General features: G+C 43.2%; 2 protein-coding genes across 14 annotated transcripts in view; one reads left to right on the forward strand and one right to left on the reverse strand.

Moving 5' to 3' along the window:
- CARS2 (cysteinyl-tRNA synthetase 2, mitochondrial) overlaps positions 1-2,128 on the forward strand; it is a 42,833-nt gene extending 40,705 nt beyond the window's left edge. For all 5 annotated transcript variants that reach the window (XM_065677928.1, XM_065677929.1, XM_065677925.1 and 2 more), the window contains one exon: positions 1,958-2,128. In XM_065677928.1, coding sequence (XP_065534000.1) covers positions 1,958-2,035 — 78 coding nt within the window. In that variant the 3' untranslated portion in view covers positions 2,036-2,128. The remainder of the gene's footprint in view (positions 1-1,957) is intronic.
- Positions 2,129-3,141: 1,013 nt separating this feature from the next.
- Positions 3,142-14,019, reverse strand: part of NAXD (NAD(P)HX dehydratase) — a 50,552-nt gene continuing 39,674 nt past the window's right edge. For all 9 annotated transcript variants that reach the window (XM_065677916.1, XM_065677922.1, XM_065677917.1 and 6 more), the window contains 2 exons: positions 7,965-8,085; positions 3,142-5,411 (listed from right to left, as the gene is read on the reverse strand). In XM_065677916.1, the coding sequence (XP_065533988.1) occupies positions 5,261-5,411; positions 7,965-8,085 (272 nt within the window). In that variant the 3' untranslated portion in view covers positions 3,142-5,260. The remainder of the gene's footprint in view (positions 5,412-7,964; positions 8,086-14,019) is intronic.

A 14,019-nucleotide genomic window follows, 5' to 3' on the forward strand; every position in this document is an offset into this window, starting at 1 on the left:
GCACAGTGACATTAGGGAGTGACAGCATTTATCCTCTTTAACTGCTGAATGCGAGAGCTGTCATTTGTTAGCATACCTATTAAATCCAAACATGGAATGTGGTCAGCTGCCTCATGATCTCAGATGAAAGCGAGTGTGCTGAAACAAACTGGGGTGAGGGGCCAAGTGCAGCAGTGGTGAGCTACAGCTGTGAAAGCAAAGGAAGACTGTGGGAAGCTGGAACATCTGTTTCCTTGTTTGTACACAGCTAAATCCTCGCTCCACTTACCTGTCAAGAAAGTTTGCAAATCCAAACAACTGCACCGAGACAGTGTCTTGGAGGTGACCCCCTTTTGATCTGTTTGGCAAAACAGCTGCAGCCCCACCTCCACCCTTCTGCAGCTCTGTTTTTAAAGGGATTTACAGATGTTTAATAACCTCCTGGAAATTGCCCTTAGTCAGGATTCAGCCTATTCCAGTTACTTCAGTTGTCTTTTTTAATAACCTGGAGCTCGGCATAATCTGTCTCCTGCTTGTCCCAGAATAGTTTGCTCGTGAAGACAAAGCACACATATGAGCACACACACCACACGCCCAAACTCTGCTCCTGCTTTGTTTTGATCCTGCTCTGTTTGATCCTGGAGAAGGTGTGCTGTGGATGTTGCCCAGATCTTGCCTCTGCAAATCCCAGAGGAGTCCCGCAAACTGAGCGATGCGACATGACAAGAGTCCTGCCCGAGGCAGGGCCCTCACCACCCTCGTGCTTGGCACAAGTCTGCCTGGCTGGGTGGGTTGGCTGCTGCTGAAAATGTTGTGGTAGCGCAATGCCGAGCAGCTGGGTCCTGCTTGCTTTGTAGGTGCCTGCGGAAGTAATCTGCACTTCTCTTGTCTACCCAGCCTGATCTCCATGAAACTTTTATGAGCCTCATGAGAAGCACACGGTAACACACCTGTCCTGTGCGGCTGAGGCCAGTCCATGTGCCACGGAGCACATGAAGCAGACAGGCCTCATCTCTGCCCAGTGCAGAATATGAACCCCTGGCTCGGGGCTGGGCAGGGAGAGGTTGGCTGGTGCAGGGTGTGCATGGCAGCTTAGAGAATGCTAGTAACTTAATTCCTTTAAAAATCAGGTTTGTAGCAAGGGCAGTTTCTCCTTCAGCAGGTAAGCTTGTGATTTCTGTACGCTGGTTTCTCCTCTCATGCTGCTCAAGGCAGAGGACTTTCTGTCTGTCTGAAGCTAGAGAACTTGCAACAAACAGATTAAAACATCCACCGGTCTTCTCACATTGCAGTAGCATCCTTGAAATGTAAGCTGATTGTGCTACCAAGTGAGGTGTACTATTGAGCGTTTTTGCATCAAAACCAGTTTTCACTTTAATCTGAAGAAAATTCTACCTTGTATTCCAGCCTCTCTGATGAGTCGGAGCTCATGTAACATTGTACATTAACTTTTATTGTCAATAATTGCAGTTGAACTTCTAGATCTTGAGTCAGGACTACTCAGTTTGGCTGTAATACTGTCTGTAAAAAATACACCAGTATTGCATTAGATACTTACAGCAACAGGCTATTGTCCTGAAATTCAGAAGTTACTCAGCACCTTCTCATGTATTGTCCTAACAGCTGTTTCCCACATATATGAGCCATTTGAACATGACAATGTGAGTGCCTGAGTTTAACAGAGGTTACTCAGGATACAGACTACACACTGCTACAGCATCCCACACAAAAGAGGCAACATTTCTATTGTGGGGTTTTTCCTTAACTGGGGAGAACTGCCTGGCTTTGTTTGACAACTTTAGGTGTTACTAGTAACAGCTGCATTCCTGTGAGATGGTATTTCCACCTCCATTACCTAAGGGGCTGAATAGCTGTGCTGCATGGGGCTTCGTTAAAAGCCTTTGCCTCCAACTACCTGCATATGTGATACCCATGTGATCCAGACTTCTGGGACTGACCTGCTCACTTCTTCTTACAGGACAGAGCTGCTGTTTCAACGTGGGAAATGGCGGAAGGAGGAGGGCAAGCAGAGCAGCAGGCTCAAGAAAAAAGCTGATTCTTTGTTCTTGGATGTGTGGGGTTTTTTATTTCAGCCGTTTTGGCAAAGTTGTAAATACTAGTATTTCCAAATAAAACCTTCGGACCAGAATGGACAGAATGGAAAGATATAATCTGAGCAAAGCTGTTGCCACTAGTAGCAAGTAAATAAATAGAGGACTTGCAACTGGTATGTGGAAGCATTCAAACCACAGGGCAGCCCAGGAGCCTGCTGCGTTGCCTGACACTGGCCTCAGCATATTCAAATGCAGGCGCCGCCCCAGCCCTGCTTGCTGTGTGATCTACCCTCACACCCTGCCCTGCTCAGCTGGCACTGGGAATTAAAACATAGTGAAGACAGAGGTGAGAACTTAAGTGTTTTCACCCTCAAAACAGGCTTTAGTTCAATGTTTTAAACATGTGCTTTCCTCTCAGATGGAAGGAGGTGACGCTTTTAGCCTTCAGGTATTTCCTTACTGCTGTGTTGCTGTTTTGGTCCTGTGAAATTGTTAACTGCAGTATGATCGTATCCACTTATCTGTAAGGCCTGGAAGCTTTTTAGTTTGTTCCTACAGAGAACACATCAAGACTTTCCTAGCATTGGGAATGCAGCATGCTCAGGGTCTCTCCATCACAACTGGGAAGATAAATTTAGTGTGTTTGGGTTATTATCACCTGTTCAGTTACCTTTTTGCCCCCTTTTGCCATGTTTGTGTTAAAAAGAGAGAGGTCTGTCTTACACATGAGGTGACCTGAGTGCATATGGGGCTTGTACTTACCTGCTGGCATACTTTCTTGAAATCAATTTATGGAAACAGAACAAGAACATTGCTTCTGCTACAAGGAATTTCATTTGGAAATACAGTTCACACAAGTGATCTGTTCAAAAGGATAAAGGCCTTCTTTTATATTATTTAGAGCAAAAGGTGTAGCTGGTTTTCTGCTCCCTTTCTGGCTACAGCTACTCCTAGAGAGAACAGGGGTGTCTTCATCAGCACTTCGGCAGATGCTTATGTGATTCTGTCGGTACTTCACATGTGCTAGTGGCTGTATCGCTCTAGCAGACTCGAATGGATGGTGAACAGCTCTGCTGCTGTGGGAACACACCAAACAAAGTACACACAGTCACTTTGCTATTATTTTTATTTCCTATCAGAAGAAACTGCTACATTGCCAGAATGTTTAAAAATCGTAACAACTCGTATACAGTAGTGAAGAACAGAGTTACAACTTCTGTGTAGATTTAAAACCAACACGGCAGGTTGAAACCTGTACTGAGGTCTGGTAATTGACTGACTTTGCCTTATATTGCCATTTAGATGATAATACCACTGATGTTCTAAATTAAAAAACAAAAATATGCTCACTTTAAAAGAAATCCAGTAGCTGTTTTAAAATCAGTTTTAGCTATGATTTTATTTAAAGGAGTCAGGCTTCTCAAATAGTTTTAGGGGGAAAAAACAATAGTAGCTTTATTTCCCCAGAGATGTAGACAGTTTACAAAACTGCTTAAATTAAACACCAAAACCCATCATCTTTTATGAGTAGATGTTGCTCTAATCTTAAAAAGTCTGTGAACTCTCATAGACCCGAAGTGAGCAAATATTTAAAAACCTATTTTAAAAATAGGTAACTGCTTTAAAAACAAAAATGCATTGGGGTGAGGTAGTAGTCACAGTGCATCCAGAAATATCAACTATAAGGGTTGAGGGGAGATACTTGGAGCAGCTTTTCTGGTTCCAGGTGCTTTCTGTGGGCAGCTATTGTAAGGAACAAGCAAGCTATCTGACTAGTAGCATGGCACCATATGCCAGCCTAGAGCTAGAGCACTGGGAAAGAGTGGCTGCAGTGAATACAGAACATCTACTGCAGTAGCTAAGATGCATATGCTTGTTCCTGCACTTTAAGAAGTATGTACACCTGGGGCTAGACTACAGGTTTAAGGGCAGTACACACTTAAACATACATCACATGACCTTATTCCTCTCTCCATATTGGTTCTATCCCTGCAAGCTTTGACTGTATTTCCAAATGTTTAAGAAATGATACTGTGCAAAGTTGCATGCAGCTTCCCCTTTATACCCAACACTCCTCTGCCCTGCCAGTGAGGTATGGCCTTAACTATTAAAGATCCTGTCTGTCTTGCTAAGGATTGAGCAAAAAGACCCTAAACCCAGGCACTGCACTCGGAGCTTAACCACCAACCACCCTTTTCCTATGCCAGCCTTTGCCTTGCAGGGTACGGCTGCCTGCATACCCCTAGAAGGCACAGGTACAGGCTGCTGGCTGCCCTTTGTGTCTGCAGTTGGTGGATACCCACCTATGAACCCATATGCTGGTCCTCTCAGAGCTCTAACTCAGCAGGCCATCTGAGTTCTAAAAACACTTCACTTCTCTGTGACTGCTGAGAGGCTGACCAGTTCCGGTAGGGATCACTGAGTTTCTTATCTTGCCTAGCACCTCTCCAAATGGTAACTCCACAAAAGTTCATCATACCAAATTCTAGATGAGTCAAGGCCAACTAAAGGAATAGAAAACATTTTTTTCAGGTAACATAACTACTGTTTAACACTAAGATACCTACAGTACAGCCTTGTTCTGAGATGGGGCAACCTTTTAAAGAACAAACACCAGCCCACCCTGAGATGTTGTAGGAAGGGGGTGTCCTGTTGAAAATAAGCGTTGCCTCTGGGACTGGGAATGGGAAAAGGCAACTAATTACATTCGAAATCTACAGCAACTCTCATGCATTCCCTTTCCAAAGAGGCTTATGTTTTGCTGCTTAATATACTAGCATGGCAAAAATGAAGTGCAATAACTAATTCTAGACAGAGGGTCTAAGAAGGAAAACATGACAAGCTTGGTGCAATCCAAGAACTTCAGCTGAGCTGGTGGAAGAATTTTATCTAAGTATCAAGTGCATTTATTTTTTGCTGTTCACACTTTAGTTATTGCTCAATAACTATCAAAAAGAACAGAGGAATACTTTCAGTTTAGTTTTATTATATTATAACAGATCTGCAACTACAGCTTATTCCAGCCAAAACATTTTTGTATCCCAAACTCTTAAAAAATATCTACATTGATCATATTTTTCTATTCTGAAAAATAAAAAAAAATCTACCTAGCATTCCAATGCTGCTACAGCATTTGAAAGGGTGCATTACTTATGGGAATTCTACGGTAAATGTAATTACTCTTGCAGTCATTGCTCGTCCTCTCCTTCTTCTCTGCCGCTTTGGCTTCAGGTCTCAAAAAGTTTGTTAAAAGCTGTTCCAACTTCTGAAACCATGTCAGAGGCAGTCATTGAACGTCCAAACTTTTGAAAGGCCTGGTGGTTAGCCTGCCTTGTAAGAGAGCATGCTCCAAACGCAGCCACTAGGAAGGGATTTTGACTAAAAGGGAAAAACAAGCAAACATCAGAAACAAAACCTGAACACTCCTGTGTAATTCATAAGGTGGTGGACCTAATCTTTGCACCCATAAATGTTTGTCAGCAGTGCTGGGAAGGCCTCCTCAGGAAACACCTGTGTTTCTCAGACTCTTGCATTGCACAACATCTTTGCCTGATTTTAACATATACTTCCCTTTCCATGGCATAGGATGTGACTGAGGGAGAAACTGCCATGGCCAAACGATGCAAAATGAAAACATGCTTGAAAGAGGGTGAGAAAATGTTCATGTCTAGTTTTACCCATGTGAAACGTCATCCTTTCCTTCATCGAAGAGTTAAGTCTCACCTGGCAATGTTTTAACTCCTTTTCCTCCCCAGTCGCTGGGTAACTCAGTCTAGTTTAGATTGCAGGGGGTGGAGGAAAGACGTGGGGACATGAACAAGAGATGTGTTTTAACAGGGCCTTAGTCACTGCCCTAGGGCCTTCATTAGATCAGCTTCAAAGTGGTACAGTGACAGTTGTAGACTACAACAGAGATTAAGGCACTCTCTTAATGCCTCCTACATGCTTACAAACTCTGTAAGAGAGTGTACCCAGCCCCAGTCTTGCAGTGCTGAATGCTGCCCTGAAAAGGCAGCACAGCCCTGCCACCTTCAGAGCACCTTCTCACAGGCTGGGCCACAGGAGCTGCATCTGCTGCCTTCAGCACCAGCACAGAGGCAATCAACTGCAGAATCATCCAGCAGCTGGCCCTGGGCTCCAGCAGCTGCCTGGTGAAAAACCTTCCAAAGCTCAGCCATGGCTGGGACACAGCTGCCTCCAAGTCACTACCTCCTGCGACACATATGAGTGTTGTGAAGGATCACCACATAAACACAGGCAAAACAGAACATGAATTTACAATTTGGTGTTACCTGGGTAGCTTTGAGCATCTTTTCCTTGAAACCAGCAACTTCCTGCACTCATCAAGGTGCAGGAGTATTTAAGCCATCTTGAGAGTCCACCCTGGATGCCCAAACACTGCTCTGAAACAAGAGCTGTGCACAGGCTTCTAGGCTCAATACAGTTAAAACATCTGTTTCTAAGCTGCTGCATGATCAGTCTGAAAGATATCACCTTAACATCCCCTTAACAGGGCAATCCTACCTACTATCTCACTAGCACTCCTGAAAGCCAGTGCAATGTTAACGTTTCAAAATCATGCTCTGCCCAGACTCAATTTGAAACAACAGAGGCAGGCACAAGCATGGAAGGACTGCCTGTGCTGTGTGCAGTACAGGCAGCAAGATGATGCCCTGATTCACTGAGCCCCAAAAGCTCCTCCTTTTCCTGAAACACATGAGAGAAACAGGACTGGTACAGCAGGTTTTTGAGAAGGGTCACCTTAACACCACCACAGGAGACACAATGTGCTGCTGATGCCAATTACACTCTGACTGTTCCTTCATCTATAAAATAAAGGAGTTTCTAAGTGAGCTGCCTGGAAAAGCCACAGGAGCCCAAGTCAGAAAGCCTGGAGAACACGTGCTGCGTTTGCTAATCTCTCCAACAATTTAATACCGATCTGTTGTGCACCACGCAAAAATGAAGTCATCCTTTTAATGAAGTGAAACAGAATTCCTCCTCCAGTGGCAGCTGCAATTGCAGATACACAGATAATGTTGGTTTCATTTTTCACCCTGTTAGATTTCAGAATTTTAAAGTCTGGTCCCTCATTCCTCCTGGGGGACCTGATGTAGGGCTCTCACAGCAACACAAGGAACCAACTAGTTACCTCCCATGCACATCTAACTGTGTGCATCTGCATGTAGCATCCAAAAGACTACGAAAGTTCTCTGCTCCTCAAGCTTCAGTAACTCATTATTTATTGGGAAGAGGGACTGTCACTGCCTAACTGCTTGTGTCAGGGTTCCTTTCAACTTTATTTAAAGCAGCTACTCTCACAGAAAGACCTCATGACTATATGGACCAACCAGTCAGACAGCAATTGGAATAATTTAACCAAGAAGAGACAACAGCCGCCTGCATGGCTGCTTTATGTATGATCAAACTGGACTGCTATCTGGTCTTTAAATGGGTACTCTCTTTGAAATTGTGTTTTATTTACAAGCTTTGACTTACCTACCCCTCTGAATTACTTAAGTATAATGCAAGAGTACCTAAGGACCAAGTTACAAACACAAAGCTAAATGACGCATTTTCTGAATTACAGATGTTACTGCCAGTGACTACCACGTATTTACTCTCCATACCTGCCCCCTGCATTCAATTTTGAAAACACAGACCCCTTACACATATGTCCTTGGGACTCGATCCAAGTTCGCATGCTACTTCTGCCTCAAATTGGGAAATGTCAGATTATTGAAGAGTCTGTCTTATTAAAACTGTAACTATTATGCAGACTGCCCTACAACTCCCTTACATTTTGTAAAAGTACATGGATACCTTAGTCCCAACAACTCCAATTTCATTTGGGAATGTCTGCAGCAGGACTACCACAGCTGCCATAGGACAGCAGACTCACAAGAATTAGGAAGTTACCAATATTCATACCCATTTGTTTTTTCTGCTCCAGCAAGAAAGGCCCAGTGCGCCAAGACTCCAAGAGAACCAGAAAGGAGGTCCCCCTGTCCGCCACATCTCCGGCTGCTTCCTTCATGACTGCATACAAGTACTACAAATAGACAAACAAAAAACAAAGTAATGTGCATTTTTCTTCTATTTACACGTGTGTCACTGTAGCTGCAAGGGTTAACCTGAGGCACACAGTGATTAACAAGTGAGAGATTCCTCACAGGCAGCAGCATATGCTGAAATACACAATTCTTAACAAAAATATTGCATAAACATTTTAAAAATAGTTTTCTAGTTACTTTTCAGTCCCTTACAAATAGCACTGCACAATGTTTACGCTTCCTCCACTTCACTCAGCCTGCACAGAAGATTCACTCACTAATGAGTAGTTCACACGAACTGATGCTGCCACGATAAGCAAATCTCCCAAACTGGATCAGGTCCCTCCACAAAGCCATTGCACAAACACAACTCTACAAAGTCTCTGACCTTCAGAGTTTTCAAATGTAAACCAAGGTGTTTCTACAAAGAGAAAACGCAAAATGACACTGGAATCTCAAGCCTTCTGCCATGCCCACCAGAAAGGCATTTTACTGAGAACAGACTTTTCCTTAAGCTTTGTAAAACCCGTGTGAAGAGAGAGATCATTTTCTGCCAATACCAGTGTCCTCCACATCCGTGTATGTTTCTGTCAGCAGTGTCATTGCGGATAGGCTCTGACAGAGTATCAGGTGTTACACTTCTATTTTAAATATACAAAGGACCTTGGTCAAACTGATCTCTTTGTGAGGCTTTAACTACGAAGAACATGCAAATGGTTCCACTAAATTTAAGTCCTTTGTTCTCTACTCCCCAGAAATCCAAGCAGGAAGCCTGAGGGACACATAAGGTACAAAAGAAGAAAACAGCCTCGATTCTGATACCATTCTCCAAGCTCTTATGGGTATGCACCTACCCTCAGCTGTCTTTATTGCTAGGTTCTGAAAACAAAACCAGGAGACATTTATTTTCCTCTCCTAGAAGGTTGAAAGTGCTGGCAGAATCATCGGTGGCCATGTAGTGATCCTTAGCATCTCCAGCCAGCTACTGCAGAGCTACCTGGGGTCAGGGCTATGCACATCATTATTGTGTGCTCCCAAGCATGCCAAGTATACAAGTGGAGTATAAAGCAAGACACTGCTTGGACAACAGCTCTTACCTCCATGTTCTCCAGCCACCTGGGCTGGGTTTCTCCGAGGTGTATGAACAGAGCAGCTCAGGTAATTTAAAGGGAGTACTCTCTGTCTTTTTAAAAGGAATTTTTCTCTTGCAAAAAACCAAATGACTTGCAGGTAAATCTTAAACAGCAAGCAGTAAAAACCTACTTAATGCAAGTAAACCCTTGCCAGTTCATTAGTACAGCTCATTTCTGCTTTTTGTTACTCAGTGCAGCACGGAACTGTACTTCACTTTCATTTCCTACTAATTCCTCCAGCAGTAATTGCTAGGCTTGTGAGGCCAGGCAGTTGTGCAGTTTTGCTGCCACTGAGAGGGCAAAGATTCATTAGTCACCAGGAACACAGCAGACACCGCTACAGCACTGCCAGCAGTTAATTTTCGCAATCACTCTTCTTCCCTCTCCCCTCCCCCGCAAATTAAGATTCTGGATGTGTTTCTCAGTGAGCAGTAGTTAATGTCAGATTTCACAAGTGTAATGCTCTTCTGAGCCAGGTATCTGAGGAAGCCATGCCCTTTTAGGTAGTGTTTTGGGTTTGTTTAAATACGGTCTTTTGGAGAAATTACCTCTAATTCTGCTTACTTTGAAGACGGTATCTCACGGGATTTTCACTTTGAGGGCTTGAACTCCTGGCAGGAGGCAGGGTGGAAATCCTCTGTTCAAAAGCTTTGGGGCCTTCTGACTGACAGCTGAGCACAAGCCCCTGCTTATTAGCTGCATGTCACCATCTGCCACCTTTCTGTAGCCCCACAACCCTTTAGTCAGTTCTGAGCTGTACAGGAAAGCAAGATCTCCTCAAAGCAGGCCAATTATAACACCCCGCTACCAAAAAAAAAAAAAAAAAAAAAAAAAAAAAGAAAATGAAAAAGAAAAAAAAAGAAAGAAAGAAGTGGTCTTTTGTTTGGGGGGTTTTTTCAAAGTAAGTCTCAAATATGTGCAGAAATACCTCACAGGCGACAAGAGCAGGCCTTTGTACTCTGCAGAGATGCTGGAAAACAAATCCATGCAATACCTTCAAAGAAGCAGAGCTACAGGAAATTCACCTGAACAAGGGGGGAAAGGTGTAACGCATGGGCAGCGCCTGTGCTCAGCTCCTCAAAGAACATCTCAAAACAAAAGGATGATGAACATTACAACAGGCTACAGGAAAAAGAATGAAAAACTCCTCTGAACTACAATCACTGTTAAGAGCTTTTCAAAGGAAAGAAGGAATCCCACACGCCCATCAAGACCAACTGGCACACTGCCAGATCTGCAAAGCACAAAGTTTCCCTGATGCTTTTCCCAGTCTTCTCCTACAACAACAAAAACAAACCTCCTGTCTTCCCAGTCCCCCAAATCCAGCATCCCCATTAAATGTCTGTGACCCACTGACTGCAATGACAGCTCAAGCAGATCTTTAAGGACCATGGGGGTCACGTCCTTGTATGCTGCACTGAGCAGTGTCAATGTTACAAGACCCTGATTAGATGGACATGACTGAATAGTCAGGGATGATGCTGAGAAGGCGGGCAGTTCTATTCCCTGCAGACACGCAGAATGATGTATTTACATGTATTTTTCAGTCCATTGCCCAGTGAAGCTTTACCACATTTGACTAGGGATGAACACATACATCAGGAAACCTAGAAAGTGTAGTTCCTGGAATAGCTGAGGAGACCAAGACAATGGAATGCTGGACAACAGGAAAACTGCAAAGACCAAACCCACCACAACCTATGTTGAAAGGCAGCAACCAGGACCACTTAAGGTCAATTAGTCTGACACCAGTCCAAACCAAAATAATGGAGAGGTTCATATTCAGTTCAACTGACAGACCTTATGCGAGAGAAACATGCAACCAATGGAGGTCAAAACTGGCTCTCAGGGCAGGGTGTCTTGTTTTGGTTTTTAATAGGTCTGGGCAACCAAATCTAATGTCATTTCACAGGGTGATGAATAACCCCCCTCCCAACCAAACATACTGTATGTCTTTTAATGAAAACTGATTTATGGTAAGTAACTTTCTGAAAAGTAAAAACCAAGCAGCTCCCTACCACTTTCCCATGGAGCATACACCTACTGTAATAGGAAAAGGCTAGACAAAAATGTCATCATTGAAGAAATCACTGAATTATAGCAAGGATATCTGCTAGAGTCAGAACAAGCACAGCCCTATTCAACAGTTTCAACATAGTCTCAGCAACTAAACAGCACGAAAATATTGCCAAAGCCCTACGCAGCAAATACAACACGTCCCTCACATACAGTCACTGGCACTTCTTGCTTGCCTAAGTCCATGGAAACAATCTGCACTGAAGTGTGAGTGCCACAGAAACAAAATACTGAAGGCTGTCATACTGACAGAGTATCAGAAAGTGAAAGTTCAAGAGTTTCAGGCTCCACACAACTCAGAATTCTGCCCCAGACTTCTAGGCAACTACGACCAAGTAATTTTGTAGCTCTATGTTTAACACATTTCAGGCCATAAAATAAGTTACCATCACTCCCTTTTCAGCACTCCCTAAAGATAAGATTAATGTCAGCATTTGGGGAAGCATTCAGATCATGGTGTCACACTTAACTATACCATTGCCAGCAAGTTTTAAGCTGAAAGAACTCCCAGCCCAAACTGTGCTGGCAGATCAAAGCACAGAAGAATGACCCATTTATGGGTATTGTATGCTTTATTAGAAGCCTGTTATGTAACTGAAAATAGCTGTCCTTGCTTTGAAGGGAAAAAAAAAAAAATATCAGCATTTAGTATTGCTGAGATCAAGCACTACCAGTTAGCTGGCAAGCAGTAATTCTGATACGGCTTTACAGGAGGCCCTACTTACAACGCTAGCACCCAGACACTACAGTTAGAAAACCAAAGACCTATATAGTATAAAAAGTAACATATGTCTGTGTTTTCTTGTTTCACAATGTGAAAACAAACCAACCCAGGGACTCATTTTTTTTGTGTTTGTATTTAGAACACAGAATGTGAAACATGGGCTAGCTAGTCAAGGCTAAACACGTAATACTGATGATGATAAAGAAGACTGAAGAGCCTATGTGAAATGCCACATTTCTGAGACGGAAGACCAAAAGACAGCCTGGAGATTAAACTTTAATTCTTGAATCTTGGGCATTCTGAACAAGTTCCTTGCACTTGTTTTCCTCTCACAGAGCAGGAGTATTACACTTATCCTAATGTCCTCAGGAATCTGTGTTTGTAAGATACGACCATTCTGACTTCTGCTATCATCCAACTGGACTGGATCACCTACATCAGCTACCCCACACAACAACAAATAAGCCTTTCAATTAAGCAGGAGTAAGATTTCCATTTTCTATGAAAAATAAGCTATCAAAGACCATTTTTCTCCACCAAATGCAAGACTCGGGTTTAGACCATTGTCAGATCTTGAGTAGAATCTTTTACCAATACATATATATGTGATCTGGCATATACTCAGACTAGTAAGCAATTTATCTTTTTCCTTTTGCAAGTTAGCTCACAAAAGCATTTAGCTGGAGATTGTGGACTCCCAGAAACATACAGACAGGGAAACCAAGATTAAGGACTCTGGCTGAAGAAAACACTCAACTGATGTGGAAAATGTAAGTTGGCTTTTAAATAAAGGGTGCTTATACTTTAATATTCCCCAATCACACTTTCAAAACTTAGATAGGTCCTTGAATGCAAGACAACAGGCAGTCTAAGTGAAAATGATCCAAATTTTACATTACATTCTTAGATAGGTGCAGTAGCCAGAGATGTGATGTGATGACAGGTGAGCAGTGACAGGGAGACCCCAGGCCGGGCTGTGCAAGCAATGGAAAGCACAGCAGCACAATGGGCATGAACCAAGACCTCCCTGTTTCACTCACTCTGCAGAAGCAGGAGTGGAGATGAAGGTGCTGCCTCTCAGCTAAAAAACTAGGCAAAATCTGCCAGGCAGCCAGATACTGTAACAGCTTTTACCCAAGTGAGCCAGGGACTGACAAGCACTGAACAGCTTCCTTTCCAGCTGTATGGGGACTGAATGGCAGAAATCAGAAGTATTGCTTGGGGATTTGTGGCAAGAGTTGGCTTTTTCACCCCTTATTCAGTACTTAATAAGTCCTCTCACACCCTGCTTTGCTTCTCTTGACCACAGCTGCAGCTGGGCAACTGGAGAGAAACTATGTCTGGCTATTGGCTCCAGGTAAAAGTAGTCCCAGGCAGCAGTGCTCTGGTTACCCATAAAGTCTGTCTTTTGGAAGGGAGGAGATAGTAAACACAGGTGCTGGGAAAATACAGAAAAATTCATTTTATCATTTAAAACCAAAGATTCATAATCTTCAAGGACCTAACCAAATTTTAAACATGTTAGGAACTAAGACTGGTATAACCACACTTTATTATTGACCAGTTCTCCAAAGAATAATAAAAATAAAGCCTTAGAGAGCTGTGCCATAATGAATAAAAGCTGACTTACCTTTTACCCACAGGCTGAGTACTCATTCCTACCCTGGTCAGTGATGGCACTGATATCACCTACCAAGAGCATGGTGAAGCTCATCTTTGTAGAGCAGGAAATCAACAACTGTAGGCCAAGCTATAATGTGAAATTGCAAAAGGAAAGAGAAAAACAGTATATAAAACTTAACTTGGTGATTACGTTTACAGGGCAGCTGGCAGCTCAACTGAAATGGAGACAAATTTTAAGAAAACCTCCTTTACAGTGGAGGACTGTTGCTGATTTCACAGAGGCCAGGTATGTGATGCAGTGCTGATTTTAAGGTCGTAAGGAGCCACCTGCACCATCTATTCTGATCTGTAAAACAAAACCTCAAAGGTGTTCAGCC

This window comes from Lathamus discolor, chromosome 4, assembly GCF_037157495.1.
Source record: "Lathamus discolor isolate bLatDis1 chromosome 4, bLatDis1.hap1, whole genome shotgun sequence".
In the NCBI taxonomy this organism is placed as follows: Eukaryota; Metazoa; Chordata; class Aves; order Psittaciformes; family Psittacidae; genus Lathamus; species Lathamus discolor.